General features: G+C 35.1%; 1 protein-coding gene across 20 annotated transcripts in view; it reads right to left on the bottom strand.

The window, feature by feature from the left end:
* The window catches only part of LOC118746855 (FERM, ARHGEF and pleckstrin domain-containing protein 2), a 491,681-nt gene that overhangs the window by 111,218 nt on the left and 365,665 nt on the right, over positions 1-14,798 (bottom strand). For all 20 annotated transcript variants that reach the window (XM_036480813.1, XM_036480822.1, XM_036480830.1 and 17 more), the window contains one exon: positions 7,843-8,077. In XM_036480813.1, the coding sequence (XP_036336706.1) occupies positions 7,843-8,077 (235 nt within the window). The remainder of the gene's footprint in view (positions 1-7,842; positions 8,078-14,798) is intronic.

Below are 14,798 nucleotides of genomic sequence, written 5' to 3'. Positions count from 1 at the left end.
GTAAAATAACTTCAAAACTGAAGGAGTTATTTATAAAATAATTAAGGTTTAATCAAATTTTCAAGTACCGCTGTCTCGAAAACCGGAGCCAATCTGGTAAAACGGGGGATGGAATTGAATTTAGAACGCCTTAGTTAAGTGAGTTCAAAATTCAAAATATTAGCTTAAATTTACCACTTCTTTCTTTGTTTCTGTTTCAGCGTTCTAAGTGTTTATTCCTCGTCTAACTTTTGAAGCACTTGATGAAAATGAATTACACTTATATATATCGATTAATTAAGAGATTACGAATAGAAAACATATTTCTTTCGTCGCTGCGTCAACAAAACCAGTTATTTGATTTTTGTAAATTTTATTTATTGCATATTTTATGAACACTAAAGGGTGAACACACCAAAACTGCGACACTTAGAAATTACTACCAGAAACAAACTAGAAGGCTTTGAAATTATAATTTTTTTTTTTGTATTATACAACTTGGAAGTTTAGATGTCATTAAAATGTTAAAATATTAGTTATTATTTGCTCCATAAGCAAGTGATCGGTATTTTCATCGCACACGCGCCATCATGTTCTGCACGACTGCATCATCGATATTACGCGATGCGCACAACTACTTTGTTTTGCACTCTTCAATAATTTTCACTCTTTCACCTGTTTTCTTCAAGATTCCTTTGACAATTGACCAATATTCCCCAATAGGAAGTGGCTCTGGGCTATTGGCAGGGTTGCAGTCGTGAGGTACAAAATTGATGTTATTTGCATTATACCACGGCAATGTGTCCTTGGCATAGTGGCAGGTTGCCATGTCCGCCTAGAACGATGGCCTACTCCTTATCTGTTGATAAATGACAGAAGACGCCTTTTGAGGCACTCATCCCGATAAACTTAATCATTCATTGTCCCGGATGGGAAAAAAGGGCTGCTCTTACGGCCGCAGGAACAAATAGCTTGCCAAACCATGTTGTTTTTTGGAAATTTGGACTTCATTTTCAGCTTACAACATTCAGGGGCATCTTGACGACTTGCAGCAGTATAAAAATCTTGACCTTGATATATTTTGTATTCTTAAAGCAGTTGTATTAGTAAAGCAGTTGTATTTTTTAATTTACATAGAATTCGTACAACTTCCGAATGCGGGATTTCGCTGTAACATTCTACTTTGCGCCTCGGTCTGGCGCTGTTTGAGCTGTAGAACATCTCAATGAAGCTACTGCGATCTCCGTACGGATTTTGCAACATAACGCGACAAAATCTTCGGATCTCGCGAAAACGCACTGAGGACCTTCCGAGCACTGTTTTTATCACTTTGACCATGCTAACCCCCGCTCCCTGGTTTTCTCGTAACTGTCAGGCCTTATTTGTATCGATTAAAACCCTGCAAACTGTCGAATAGTGCACTCTTTAATTTTTTAGCAATTTTACGTGTACTTAAGGCCGGATCATTTATAAACTCGCGCAAAATGGTTTGCCTCGTTTCTAGCTCGGTTGCCATTTTTAACTCAACTAGGAATGAAATTCAACTGAAATTTCTTCTACGTTCAACTAAGGTCATGGTCAACTTATGGTATTTGAATTTCAAAATATTGAATTCGTTTTGGGTAAGTTATAAGCTTCCCAAAGTGTCGCAGTTTTGGTGTGTTCACCCTTTATCTATTGCCCAAATTTTTACATTTGCCGTTTAGAACTGATCAAACACAGCTATGTGCTCGCAGTAGAGATGGGCACGGGCCTAAATTTTCAGGCCCGGCCCGGCACGGGTGCAAAATCAACTTTCAAAAACACGCACAAGCCCGCACGTTAAGAATTTTAGTAGGGCCCGGCCCGGCACGACGGTACACGCCCCAGCCCGGAAATAAAGAGCCTTTTATTGTATGTATACATATGTACATATTTTTAATTTTGTATTTATGTCCATATGTATATTTGTTTAAGCGAATCAATATTTTACATCACAAATTTGTATAATATATTTTCTGGGAAGTAGAAAAAGTGGAAGGTATTTTATGTACAGATATGTATGTAAACAAAACTACTAAGTATCATATATTTTCTATCGGTTTCCAAATATTTCTTTTTTTGCTTTTCTCTTATCAAAAGACAAAACAAAACAAAAGCTGATCTAAATTTTTAGTATTAGCAACGGGCTTTTTCGTGCCTTTTCGTGCTTTCATGAAATTTTACTGAACGCCCAGGCCCGCACGAGTTCGTGCTGACAGCAAATATTCCGGCCCGTGCCCATCTCTAGCTCGCAGTACTAGAAATACTCTAAAAAACTGTTTTTGATCGCAGATGAGTGTGCTTTGATTTCGATGTAAAAAATAATTATAAACCAATTAAACAAATACATACATATGTATGCACATACCACTTACACTACATAGATTGAAATTCAACAATTAACAAAGGTGAAAAGTGTGGAGGTAGGTAGCGTCCACTCTACATTAGAAAATGTATTCAATCCACCAATGGATTACATAAGTCGTATGCGACAGGCGAGGCCATCACATCCTTATATTGTTAATTATCTAGAGTATACATATGAAATTTTTTCTTGTATATACCAGCTTTCATTGGATATCAACCATCCAAACTTTGAAAAAGTGCATTGGGTCAAGTTAATACGCTGACCGAAGAAAATAGTTCGCATCTCTGGCAATTTAATGGTTTGTACAAAGTATGTGCCCACTCATCACTTTGCATTATTTTTTATTACAACAATCCAATAAAAAAGTTTCTGACCATTTTACACTACATAACAGGAGCGACGGGCAGTTAAATAGTCGAGTTCTCAACTTCTATACAATGCATCTAGGCCTAATGGCAGTATTATGTAAAAATTGCATACGATTCTATACCGCCAAAAGCAAATTTAAATCGTGTATAAAAACAGCTATATGCTTTTAAGCGGCACAAATGTTGATCACGTCGTAATTGGTCAAAAAAATTTATTTTTTTTCCTAAATCAATAGCATATTTTTAGTATATATATTTTTTTTTAATACGACACTTGCAAAATATTACCTAAATATTGGCACCAGGAATCAGTTTTTTGCCCTCCTTAAAAGTTATTAAAAAAAATATAACTGTTTTTGTTGGCGCAACGACGATTTGTGCCCACAAATTAAAAAATTAGATTTTTTTTGAAAGTATACCATTTTTTTTTAGATTTGCCCATATAGCGAAGTGTGAGGGAAATGTGAAAAGTGTATGATTTTGCGTTTGTTTTTTAATTTTTGGTGGCTGGACACTAATTTTAAACGATTTTTTATTAATTTCATGCAACTCTAAGGCCGTGAATACTAAACATCAGCTATGAAAGAAAATCTCAATACTCAAGTCTCAGTCAGTCTAAACATACACCCCTATTCTGCAACTCTTTCGTATTCGGATTTTGCTACGAATCGTAGAAATAGTATGCTGCAATCCGAATCGTATTTTCGAACATTCGAAATTCGTAACAATGGTATGCCTAAAAACGAATTTGCGTAATTTTGTACGAAAACAATTGTGTGTCGGAGGCGAAATAAAAGATGTAAATAGATGTGTGCTTACAAGAAATATTGGTGGTGCTCATTTAAACAGATTTTGCCTTTCGCATATACGTATGTTTTTATCCACTGCTTCATATAAACGACCAAAACAAAATCTTTGTCTTATAGAGAAACTTGGGTCCGGTTTAGTTATTTGTAGTATGATTTTCGGTTGTTGTGTCCAAACGCAAAACCCGAATCCAGAAACTTTAACATACGCGTGTAATAAAGGATTCACATTTTATTTAAGATAAATCTTTCAAATTTCCTACCACTAGCTTATTAATAAACTCGGTTTGCACTATGTACTTTTTTGCAAATTTCGACGTGGGTTCTGGGCAAAAATACTGTGGACGGTGTAGCCGGAGTGATATGTTCAAGAAATGTTGTATACATTCGACATGCGGAAGCCCCTCTTCCCCGCAACACAGAAAGGAGAGTTCTACTTAGTAAGGGTTATAATTCTTAAGAGCGGCCGAAGGCAGAAGCAAGCGCAACAGGTGGTGGACCTAACAAAGTGCATATTTTCAATAGCTTGGAAGAAGCTCTTATTGCATTAACTTGATTGAGAACCAGAGCTTCAGGCATAGGATGAGTTCTAGCTTGTGGTTCAACAATTCAACCAGAAGCTGACATAGATGCGCCCATGGTGACAATGCCGGACAGCTCCGCATACCTTTGTGAATCCATCGCCATAGCGCCCTCTTACTCTGCTGCTAGAATTGCAAATGCATCAGAACCCTTAATTTTCCTCAAAATATGTAAAATTAACCAATTTTACAATAAACAAACACATGATGAGTGTTTTTTTTTCTATTCCACTTTGTTTTCCTTCATTTAGCTATCTTCGAAAAACAACTGATAGCTGGCAATGCTGCACATGTTTTTCGGCAAGGGTTGCAGCATGTGGATTTTTCGTTTTATAGGCAGCAAAGTGAGAATCAGCTGCAAAGAAGAATATAAAAACAAAATATTTTCGCTTCTGGCTTAGTTGGCATAATGAGTAATCATTGGCGATTTCTTACGTAAGTTAAGTTCAGTCTACACTAACAGAACCTTCTTGTCTTGTGTAGCAGGTCTACAAACGCCTCTTTGACTAGTAGGAAGTAGATAACTGTAGATAACTTTTTTAAATATATTGTATGCCAAAATATATTGGAAAGACTACACTTAAACTCTCCTAAACGTTGTCTGCTCCGGTTCAGTTCCACTAAGCTCACATTCTCTGATGAATCGTCGAATCATAACTCCGTTATACTCATTTTCACCATTGTTTTTTTTTTTTTTTTTTTTTAAATATACTATGGTGAATAACCTAAACGAGCGAAAGTTACAAAAGCGCTATTCTTCATCGAATGAGCGTCATAATTCCAAATGAAAATTCGTTCGATCAGCACCATATTTGAAGATCGAATGCAACTCATAATAAGGCCCTGTGTTTATTTTGAAAATATTATTGAAGATGGTTGCCATCTGTTTAAGTTGTCAAATTAAATAATAAGTAAAGTGAATTATTACAATCGGAATATTTTATGTGTAAAAATGAACCAGGAAACTCAACCCTGGTTTGACTTATAAAAAATTGTTTACATTTTATCCATAATAAATAAATTTTTTGTAGACAAGTGACGACAGACAGAACGAATTGGCAGATGTGGAAGATGTTGCTTAACTCAGATTGATAAAATGTGAAATTTCTATTAAAAAATGTTTCTTAATAAACTTTTCGTTTCATAACAATGTTATATATATTTTATTTCCTCACGGCATACAGTGTTTCGACTATATGGAGGCAGGTGGAAAAAAGTCGTGTTGACAGTTGATTTAAAAACCCGGTTGGACTTAGAGAGGGAAAAGTACGAACGGTACATTTCCAAAAAAAAATAAAAAATAATCGGCGCGATACTGACTATTCAATTTAGATGCATTTGGCGCTGAACCCTTTAAAGCAAGTGTTTCTTTTTCCACTGTAATCAATTCTTTAAGTGGCGTGGAATATTCAGGTGAGGTGAAGGTATTTATCATTTATTTGGTATTTTCCTATTTTTATCAAAAAATTTTCTTGGAAATATAGATGTTAAAGAGTGGAAAGCAGAAACCAAAAACTAACATAACAAAAGGAAGAGTACAAACTAAATTTCATCAACATCTTACAAAAATTAATGTTTCCTGAGTGTAGGGCGTAGCAATTATTTACCAAATTTCATAATTCGATATTCTTAAGTAAAATTAGAGCACATGTCAAGTTTCAGCGAAATCGGTGCAGGTTAACTATTATTTCCACCTGCCTCCATATAGTCGAAACACTGTGCGGCAGGAAAAAATTATTTTAAAAACGTACTCCGATTTTAACAACCCTTTCGTTTGAACTCAAATTGTAATATCAATTAATAAAATGATTAAATTTAATTAAACTTTACAAAGAGATGGTAATCCTTTTCAATAAGTATCCCATACACTAACCTAGGTCATAAATTGTCTGCGTGCCAAATTTTCCGTTTCGGCCGAAGAAGTAACCATTATTTTTTTTCCTGAAAAAGATGACCATTTGATGTAACCATTATTTTATTTTCAGAAAAATATGACACTCTGCTCGATTAGATGCAATGAATATTTAACTTAAAGTTCCAAAAAGGTCCATGTATGCATACAGAACCCCAAGTTGGTTGAAACAGTCGCTTACTACCGATTGCAAAAAATTAGTCCAGCAGTAGAGTGATAAGTAGCTGCGCCTTGTTGTTAAGTTACTGGCCCAATGCAGGCTTGCTTTGCTTGTTTCGCTTTGAGAACTGTTAAGTTATTTGGCATATACTAAAACGTATGAAGGCTGACCAAATGGCAGTTTCAAATAGGCAAATTTTATTTTAAAGCGTTTTGTAGGCTTTTGACAAAAAGGTATGTTTCCGTTCTTAATGAATTCAAACAAACTTCTGCACACTTTTATGAACATAATTTTGCTTACATAATTTAAAAATATATACACTGAACCAAAAATCCATCTCTGGATCAAAGAAAAACGTTCCTTACTTTAATGTCGAAAATTTTTCCGAATGAGTAAAAAATTCTCCCGAATAAGTAATTTTTCTTTGCAGTGTGTAAAAACGTACACGAAAATATGGAACCGTGGATGTAATCATTTTGAAGAAATGTTGGGCATGAGAAGAGGATAAAACTTCTTTAGTGCTATTTCGTTCCCATTTTTCTTCATTTTGATTGCTGTTTTTCTTCAATTAAGAGAAGTTTTTTTTTTTGAGTGTATAATATAAGTAATTCAAAGTTTAATAAAAATTATTCTGTTTCCATATTTGTATTTAACACATAGTTGGCTGAAATGTTGCTAAGTCCATTTTTACAAATTTGACGGAAAATTTGAATACAAAGTTTTGCGTGTTTAAAGCAAAGCAAAACTAAATCTTTTTAAAAGATTTAGTAATATTTTGGCCTTAACGTATTTTCGGGGTCTCATTTGGACTTAGAAAATTGCCTTTCCTTGAATATAAACGGGAAAAAATAAAGCAAGTACCTTAATTTCTCTTGTTGCTTCCTTTATCAAAATATGAGGTTTCACAAAATGTAGACTAAGCAACTTTTCACGCAAAGCTAGCGATATTTATGATGTCAAACTACTGGTCAGTCGTCTCTTGATTTTTTTTTTTGTTTTAAATGTACATCAAGCAAATTAAAGTTAGTAAGGCATGCAAAGCAAGCCTGCATTAGGCCTGCGCCTTTACGAGCTTGTGATGTGTGTGGGTTACTTCAATAAGTTCAGCGAAGAGATATTTGAGAATTGCATAGAAATAGATGTCATATTATGCGCATGTGCGAGTCGGTGCTCGCTGTAATCAATTAAGTACGAGTGAATCGCCCTTAAACACAAGTACGTATATGTGTTCGATGTACTTGACGTAGTCCGGGAAATGTACAAGTCGCTTCATCATCTAAATCTTTGTCGTGGCCGTTATTATGATCAAGAAACAGACCCTTCATCGGTTTTTAGTAAAAATAAACCAATGTGTTACAATGAGCTCACAAAATTTACTAATAAAATTACTGTCTTAACAAGCCATTAAATGTAAATAAGGGAGATTAAAATGTGAACAAACCCAAAAAAAACTGGAACTCTTTCTATGTACATACAATATTTCAAAAGTAAGAAAAAATAGTTATCGCACTAATAAAATTTTATAATAACTTTCCTTAATTGACAACTTAGTAAATCTTAATTTAAGAGTTATAAGTAGGAAATAACTTATGAAAATCCTACAAATCAGATTTTTTTTTATAATCATTGTTATGTTTTTCCACTTACCTAAACTGTGATCGCCTTGATGCGCACGAGCCTGATCTTGGCCGCGCATACTGCTGTGCTGCTGACTGCTGTGATTGGGTGAAGTCCATGATCCCGGGCCCTGAGGAGAGACAGACCGGTTCGAATTCATTTGGTCCATAGCCGCTGCCGAGAGGTGTTGCTGTTCCGCCACCAATGTTGGCGATTCCGGAGCATAATTCTTCGTCTGATAGATCTCCACCTGGGCTGCTGTGACCTAGATAATATAATACATGTGATTTCACACATACATATGAATATGTAGACGGATGTATATGTACACTCAATCAATAAAGTTTACGTAAATTTTTTTTTTGCAGGTGTTGCTTCTTTTTTCCACACAACGTATGCCCGAATTCTAGGACACCATGTATCTATGAGATTTTCTTTTAACTCGGTATGATAAATATAAACTTGAAGTATGTATGTAAAAAATTGTTAATGACAAAACAAAAGCACTCAATATTGCAGCACTTTATAAGGAAAACTGAATTAATACTAAACAGGGAATCCAATCCCGCACCATTTTTGGGGGATCAGAAATGAGGGATCCGCGGGACTACAGAAAAAAATTAAATAGACGAATGCGAGTTGTGAACGGGCTTGCCAAAATGTTCGTCGTGCATGACTATTAAATATACATCATTTTACAACCCAGTAGATAATTTCAGGAGCTAAAAAACCTTCCGAAAGGCCTTCTTGATAGTGGAAGGCCTTCCAGAAGGGCTTTTATAGGACGTAATTCAAAAGGCCTTTTGGAGGAGTTCGATCAAATTAGCTTCTTTAATTTATAAACATCATACAGTTTTGAAGTATTTGCTTGAGGTTTATATTTATTTATTTATTTATTTATTTATTTAAAGAAAGGGGTTGTATCTGTAAGACTTTTTTGTCTTTTATAGTACATCAACTGGTTGGTAGTTACACAAAATTTAATTCCTTAACATTACGCTGTGTAAACTTAAAACTAAGAGTTCGGCAAATTGAAAAAATTAATATATATATATTAATTTAAAATACTTAATACTAAATAATCAGTTAAAAAGAGAAAAAAATAGAAATAAATTAATTTATTTAAAATAAAATTAAAACTTACTGCTAAACATTATAAATTAAAAGTCCTCGTTTTTATTAAATACATAATTGGAGCACAGAAATTTAATTAATTAGGAGAAAAGAGACAGAGACAGAGAAAATAGAACAGCCATATCACAATCACATTCATCATAAATTATTAAGATAATTATGAGTTATCACCTTGTAGTTACCCCTATTCATAACAGCCTTGAAATATTCAGGGATGGAATTCCAGAGCCGAAGAACAGCCTTGATGAGGGTAAGTAGGAGTATTTAGGGAGAATCAGATTATGATGCCTGCTTGACCTTGTTAATTTCAACTTCTCGTATAGGTACCTTGGGGTTTGGAATTCTATTAGCTTGAACATAAATATACAATTTCTAGCGGATAGGTAATTAAAAATGCTGCATCCCAGAATTCTGGTTCTCCACGAAGAGATGTGGTCTTATTTTCTGAGGCCATTTTATGAGACGAAATAGAATCAAGTTTGCTATAAACAAGCTCAGAGTACGTTATTTGCGGTACAATGAGTTGAATAGCTAACTTTCTTCTTGTCTCCAAAGGTGTAAATGACGCTGACATTCGTAGTCTGCGTAAAACAACATAAACATAACTTACAACTTCATTTATGTGGTCAGAACAGCTTAACATAGAATTGACAACGAAACCTAATTTTTTTATTTTGTCAGTAAACATTAGGGCACTATCACCAACAAACAGTTCTGGAATATCTTCCACATGTACTACACTACTACTACTAATTGGCAACACATATGACTTATCAGCATTTAGACAAAGACAATTATCACGAGCCCATTGCGAAATTGCTGACAGGTCACTATTAATTTTGAAACAGAAATCTTCCACAATACCAACACAACAGGACAAATACAATTGAATGTCGTCAGCATACGCGGGGATATTGACATACTGACACACAGAGAAAACGTCATTAACAAAAATACTAAACAAAAGAGGACCAAGGACAGAGCCCTGTGTGGGAGGTCATGATTTACTAAGTCAAACGCTTTAGAAAAGTTCAGGAGGCAAAGAAGAGTTAAATCGCTATTGTCAAGTCGTATCCTTATGTCATCAAGAATTTTCAGCATCGCCGTAGTGCAGCTATGCTTAGGTCTAAACCCTGACTGCAGTGGGGATAACAGATCATTTTCTTGAATATATAATGAAATTTGCGCTGCCATCAGTGACTCACACACTTTCGAAAACGCTGGCAATATACTTATCGGCCTATAATCACTGGGGCTAGTAGCAATACTCTTTTTGGCAATAGGGATTATTACAACCTTCTTCCATTCTGTTGGGAAGTATGATGTTGTGAAGCAGTGATTGATAACATGGGTTAGTATGCCCAGAATAAATGGCAGCACAATCTTCACAAATTTTCACCAATGGCATTGGACTTGATACCCATAACAGACTTCAAAACTTCTGCCTCGGTTACTCCGCCAAATTCAAATGTTTCTTTAATGATAAAATTGTTAGTAAAGTTTTGAGCTGGAGGACTATTACTGCTCTTACTGGCGCTAGTGAAATAATCATTCAGTACGTTAGGGTCAATTTCACATTCAGCCTTAAGTTTTCCGTGCACATTTAAGTTTTTCAGATTGCGCCACAAGTCTTTTGATGGGAGGGACGGGTTCAATATGGAGTTCCAGAACAATCATTTCGCACGTCTTATAATGGCGGTAGCTTTGTTTCGTGCTAGTTTGTACTGTGACCAAGCAAAGTCAGTATTGTTTCGTCTCCATATTGCATGTAATTTATTTCGAACTTTTATAGCGGAGCTGACTTTATTATTATACCAAGGACAAGAACTATTCATAGCCTGAACAGCACGTAATGGAACATGATCATAATATAATTTGGTCAAAGTTTTGTTTAGAAAGTCAAGTTTTGCATCTACAGTTTCAACGTACCAACAGTCATCCAAGTTGACATTTGACAGACTAGTAAACAGATCACTAACATTTACAGATTTCAAATCACGATACATAAAAGTAACACTTTCAACAGTACTATTAAACGCAACATCTAATGCACAGAAAATTAGGCCATGGTCAGAAATAAAAAACATTTGGTCGAATTTAAGAACATGGTGTAGACTAGAGGTGATAATAAGATCTAATAGGCTAGGATGCGAATTGTTGGCATATCTTGTGTTACTGCAACTTAAAATGTATATTGAAATTCATTTGTAATGCTTAATAATATAAATTTATACATTCGCGTAAATTATAAATGGATAAGCCTTTCTGCAGGGAAGCATTTTTCAACTCTTTGGAATGCCTTTACTGCAGAAGGCCTACCTAAATTATCTTCACTAGCTATGACGGGGGAAACTAGCTTAAATTTTGTACATTTATCGATTTTTGAACACATTATACAAGTTTAGAACAAACGTTTTCTAGTATTAAACACCATCCTTCTTCTTCTTTTTCTTATTTTGCGCTGTAACCGCCTAAGCGATTTTGGCTGAGTTCAACAAAGCATGCCAGTAGTTTCTCTTCTGTGCCAACTGACGCCAATTGGAAATGCCAAGTGTAGCCAAGTGCTTCTCCACCTGGTCTTTCCATCGCAGTGGCTGCTACCAACAGCGGGTTCCGAGTTGAATACTTTCAGAGCTGAAGCGTCGGTGTCCATTGGAACGACATGACCAAGCCAGTGGAGCCGCTATATTTTAATTTGCTGCACTATGTCCACGTCGTTGTAAAGCTCATACAGATCATCGTTCCATCGTCTACGGTAATCGCAGTCCCCAACGCGTAAAGGCCTGTACATCTTTTTTAATATTAACAATATTTTGGTTAATATTAACAAGGCCTTGGTTGATATTTTCAACAATGATTTGGTAATATTAATCACACACAGATGCCTTTTCATAATTCGGAGATGCAAAATAAACATTTTGATGTGTATACATCTTTGGTTTCGGTAGGGGTAAAATATGCGAAGCTGTAACGCATATCCCAGCACAAAATTTCGAAGGGCTTAGCAAGTGTATTTCAGCGTAACATTTTTATTTTCATTAGAAGCACCCTGTGTTCGCTTGCCAAATGGTTGCATACATTTAGGCATATGCATAGTAAGAGGAAAGGCGCTAAAATTGATTATTAGCCGTCATCAATTCGCCATCAGTTAGCAAGTGGCGAAACGAACGAATGAGGTACAACCAAACTTGCTATCGTCTATCCGTGCTAGCTAACTTCGTTGTTGCTTTCTCATGCAAAATTTTTCGTTAAGCGACCGGAACTCAAACATAGCGAGCGAGAAGTGGCGAATCGACGACAGCATGGGATCCTATGACACCCACAATGCACAAGATACTAATTCCTTATTAACAATAGGACAATTATCGGGGAGGCTCAAGAGGCCCACAACAAACTCTACCGAGAAAATTATTCCCGGAATTTTCTCGTGAAGTATGTAACCGTGACATATATAACCGGCTGTTGATGAGCTCGGACTCGTTTTTAAGCACTATTTCGGTTTATGACCAAAAAAAGAAAAAATATCAAATCGTTTTCCCCAGACACAATAAAGCTGCTGTTACCCTCTAAATCAGTTGTCAAAGATGTGACAAAGGAATAGTTTGAGGCCAACGAAGATTCTGAAAGCGAAAACTAATTAACCAATGATAGTGTACACACATTTTATAAATAAAGGTAGTCAATATATTTAAATAGTAAATTATTGGCTAATATATATATTTTATTAATATAACCTATCTGTAATACAAATTATTTCAATTTTACATTTGATAAACAATTTTGAGTAGATAGAGGCAATAACATATTTTTTGCCGCATAAAACTTGAAAATCTACCTATATGCGGTGTTTCCAAGATATTTTAACGCCCTTGAGTCACAAGTATATATGTACAAGTATATTTTATCAATCATACCGATAATGTCATGTATTAAAAGAATTAAAAATGAAAATGAATAAAAAAATTAAATCAGCAAAATTAATAAAATTAATATTTAATTTCTAACCTAACCTACATTTGTATGTGTGTAACTGAATCGCCTTTATATATAAAAATATTATCCTAATTTTCGAGCTTGACTCCCTAATCTGTTATTAGAAAAAGAGATTAGCCATGCAAAATTATAATTAAAAATATCTCAGATTAAACCGATAACTTTTTGGTGTCCAACCCAGTTTTATCGATTATACTTGCGAAGAAGAGGAGGAATGTCAAATGTTAAAGTAAACAAAAATTGACGCTAGTAAGGCAAATAGGTTTGTAAAGGTATTTTTAATAAAATATTCAGTTAAAATATATTTAAATGGCCTAATATGTGTTGCAAAAAAAAAGTGACCACGGTGGCACAGAGAAGAAGTTTAACTTTTCCTCGAGTTGTGTGAATAACAAGCACAACCAATTTGACAGCTAGCGAGCTTTGATTGAGATTATATTTATATGTAAACGTACTTTTATGCTTTGCCGTTCGCATATGTATACACATCAAATTTCATGAGTACCCAGTACTCACGCCTTTTTTTTTATTATTATTTTAACATGTTGCCTCTAACGCGATTATCAAATAACAGCAAGCATCTCTACACACTCAGCTACAGCCGCTTTATAAATGTGTCTTCAAATGTTCAACTTTTTCGTAATTAAGAAAAACCAAATACAGAAAAAATAAAATATATGTATCGCGCTGACGGCATTCGCACTGCTTGAAGCCAACAAATAAATAACAGCAAGCACCTCTGCTCGTTCAGCCACTGCCATACATACGAATTTGTTCTCAAATGCTCAACTTGAATCACATTTGTTAAAATCGGCTTATTGTCCATGAAAAAATAAAACCATAACTTGGTTGAAAAAGCCATTGTGCAGACCCGGCGAACTTTGTCGTCCCACCCAAAATAATTTTTTTTATTGAAACATTTGGTCCAACAATTCACGTTCACGTTTGGTGATCGTCCTCCATTGCTGTCTTAGATAACCGAACGAAAGCTTTATGTCCGTGAAGAAGTTCTTGCGACAACAATGATCCGGTTAGTTGTTGGCAATTTCAAAATTTCGGAGTATCATTGATCCATAGATATCCAATACATAGACTTATTTCAGACTAAATACCATAAATATCTTACAATTGTATTTGTAGGCATGCATCAAGAACTGTCTTTATTCTGTTTAGTGGTTGATTCAACAGTGGCAATATGACTTTGATCCCTGGTGTCTCCGAATAACTTTATTTGACGATTTTTAGAAATAGCATTGTCATTTAATATGAGCCAAATCGGATCATAAATACGATTTTTAGTAATAACTCGACTACACCGCCACCTGACGTTTTAAGTTGTGAACCTAAACTAAACAGGGACCCACTGAAACACATAAAAAAATTGCATTAAAATCGTTTCGGTCGTTTAGGAGGAGTTCACTCAGAAACGCACGTACCGAAGAATTATATACATATGTATTTACAAATAGGTAAAAGTTTCAATAGTTTTGGAAGGCACCACGCCCCCTTTTCAAATAGTCCCACTTTTCTCCATGAGTATGAGATTGATTTCAAATATTACCATACCAAGTTTTAGGACTCTTACAAATACTTCCAGAGATATGTGGTATGAAAAATTCAATTTCTATGGGAGATGCTATGCTTCCTTCATATATCTAAATTATTATCAGCCTATAACAGTCTTTGGAAAGTCTGCAGTAGGTGTCTCTCTTCTTCCTCTTTTTTGGCGCTTTAACCGTCTAGGAGATTTTGGCCGAGTCCAAAACAGCACGCCAGTCATTTCTCTTCTGTGCCAACTGACAAAAATTGGAAATTCCAAGTGAAACCAAGTCCTTCTCCACTTGGTCTTTCCAACGTTG

Source organism: Rhagoletis pomonella, unplaced genomic scaffold, assembly GCF_013731165.1.
Source record: "Rhagoletis pomonella isolate Grant_MI unplaced genomic scaffold, Rhpom_1.0 Rhpom_scaffold_00001, whole genome shotgun sequence".
Taxonomy (NCBI): domain Eukaryota; kingdom Metazoa; phylum Arthropoda; class Insecta; order Diptera; family Tephritidae; genus Rhagoletis; species Rhagoletis pomonella.
Note: the sequence above shows the minus strand (reverse complement) of the source record. Positions and strands in the feature narration are given on the sequence as shown.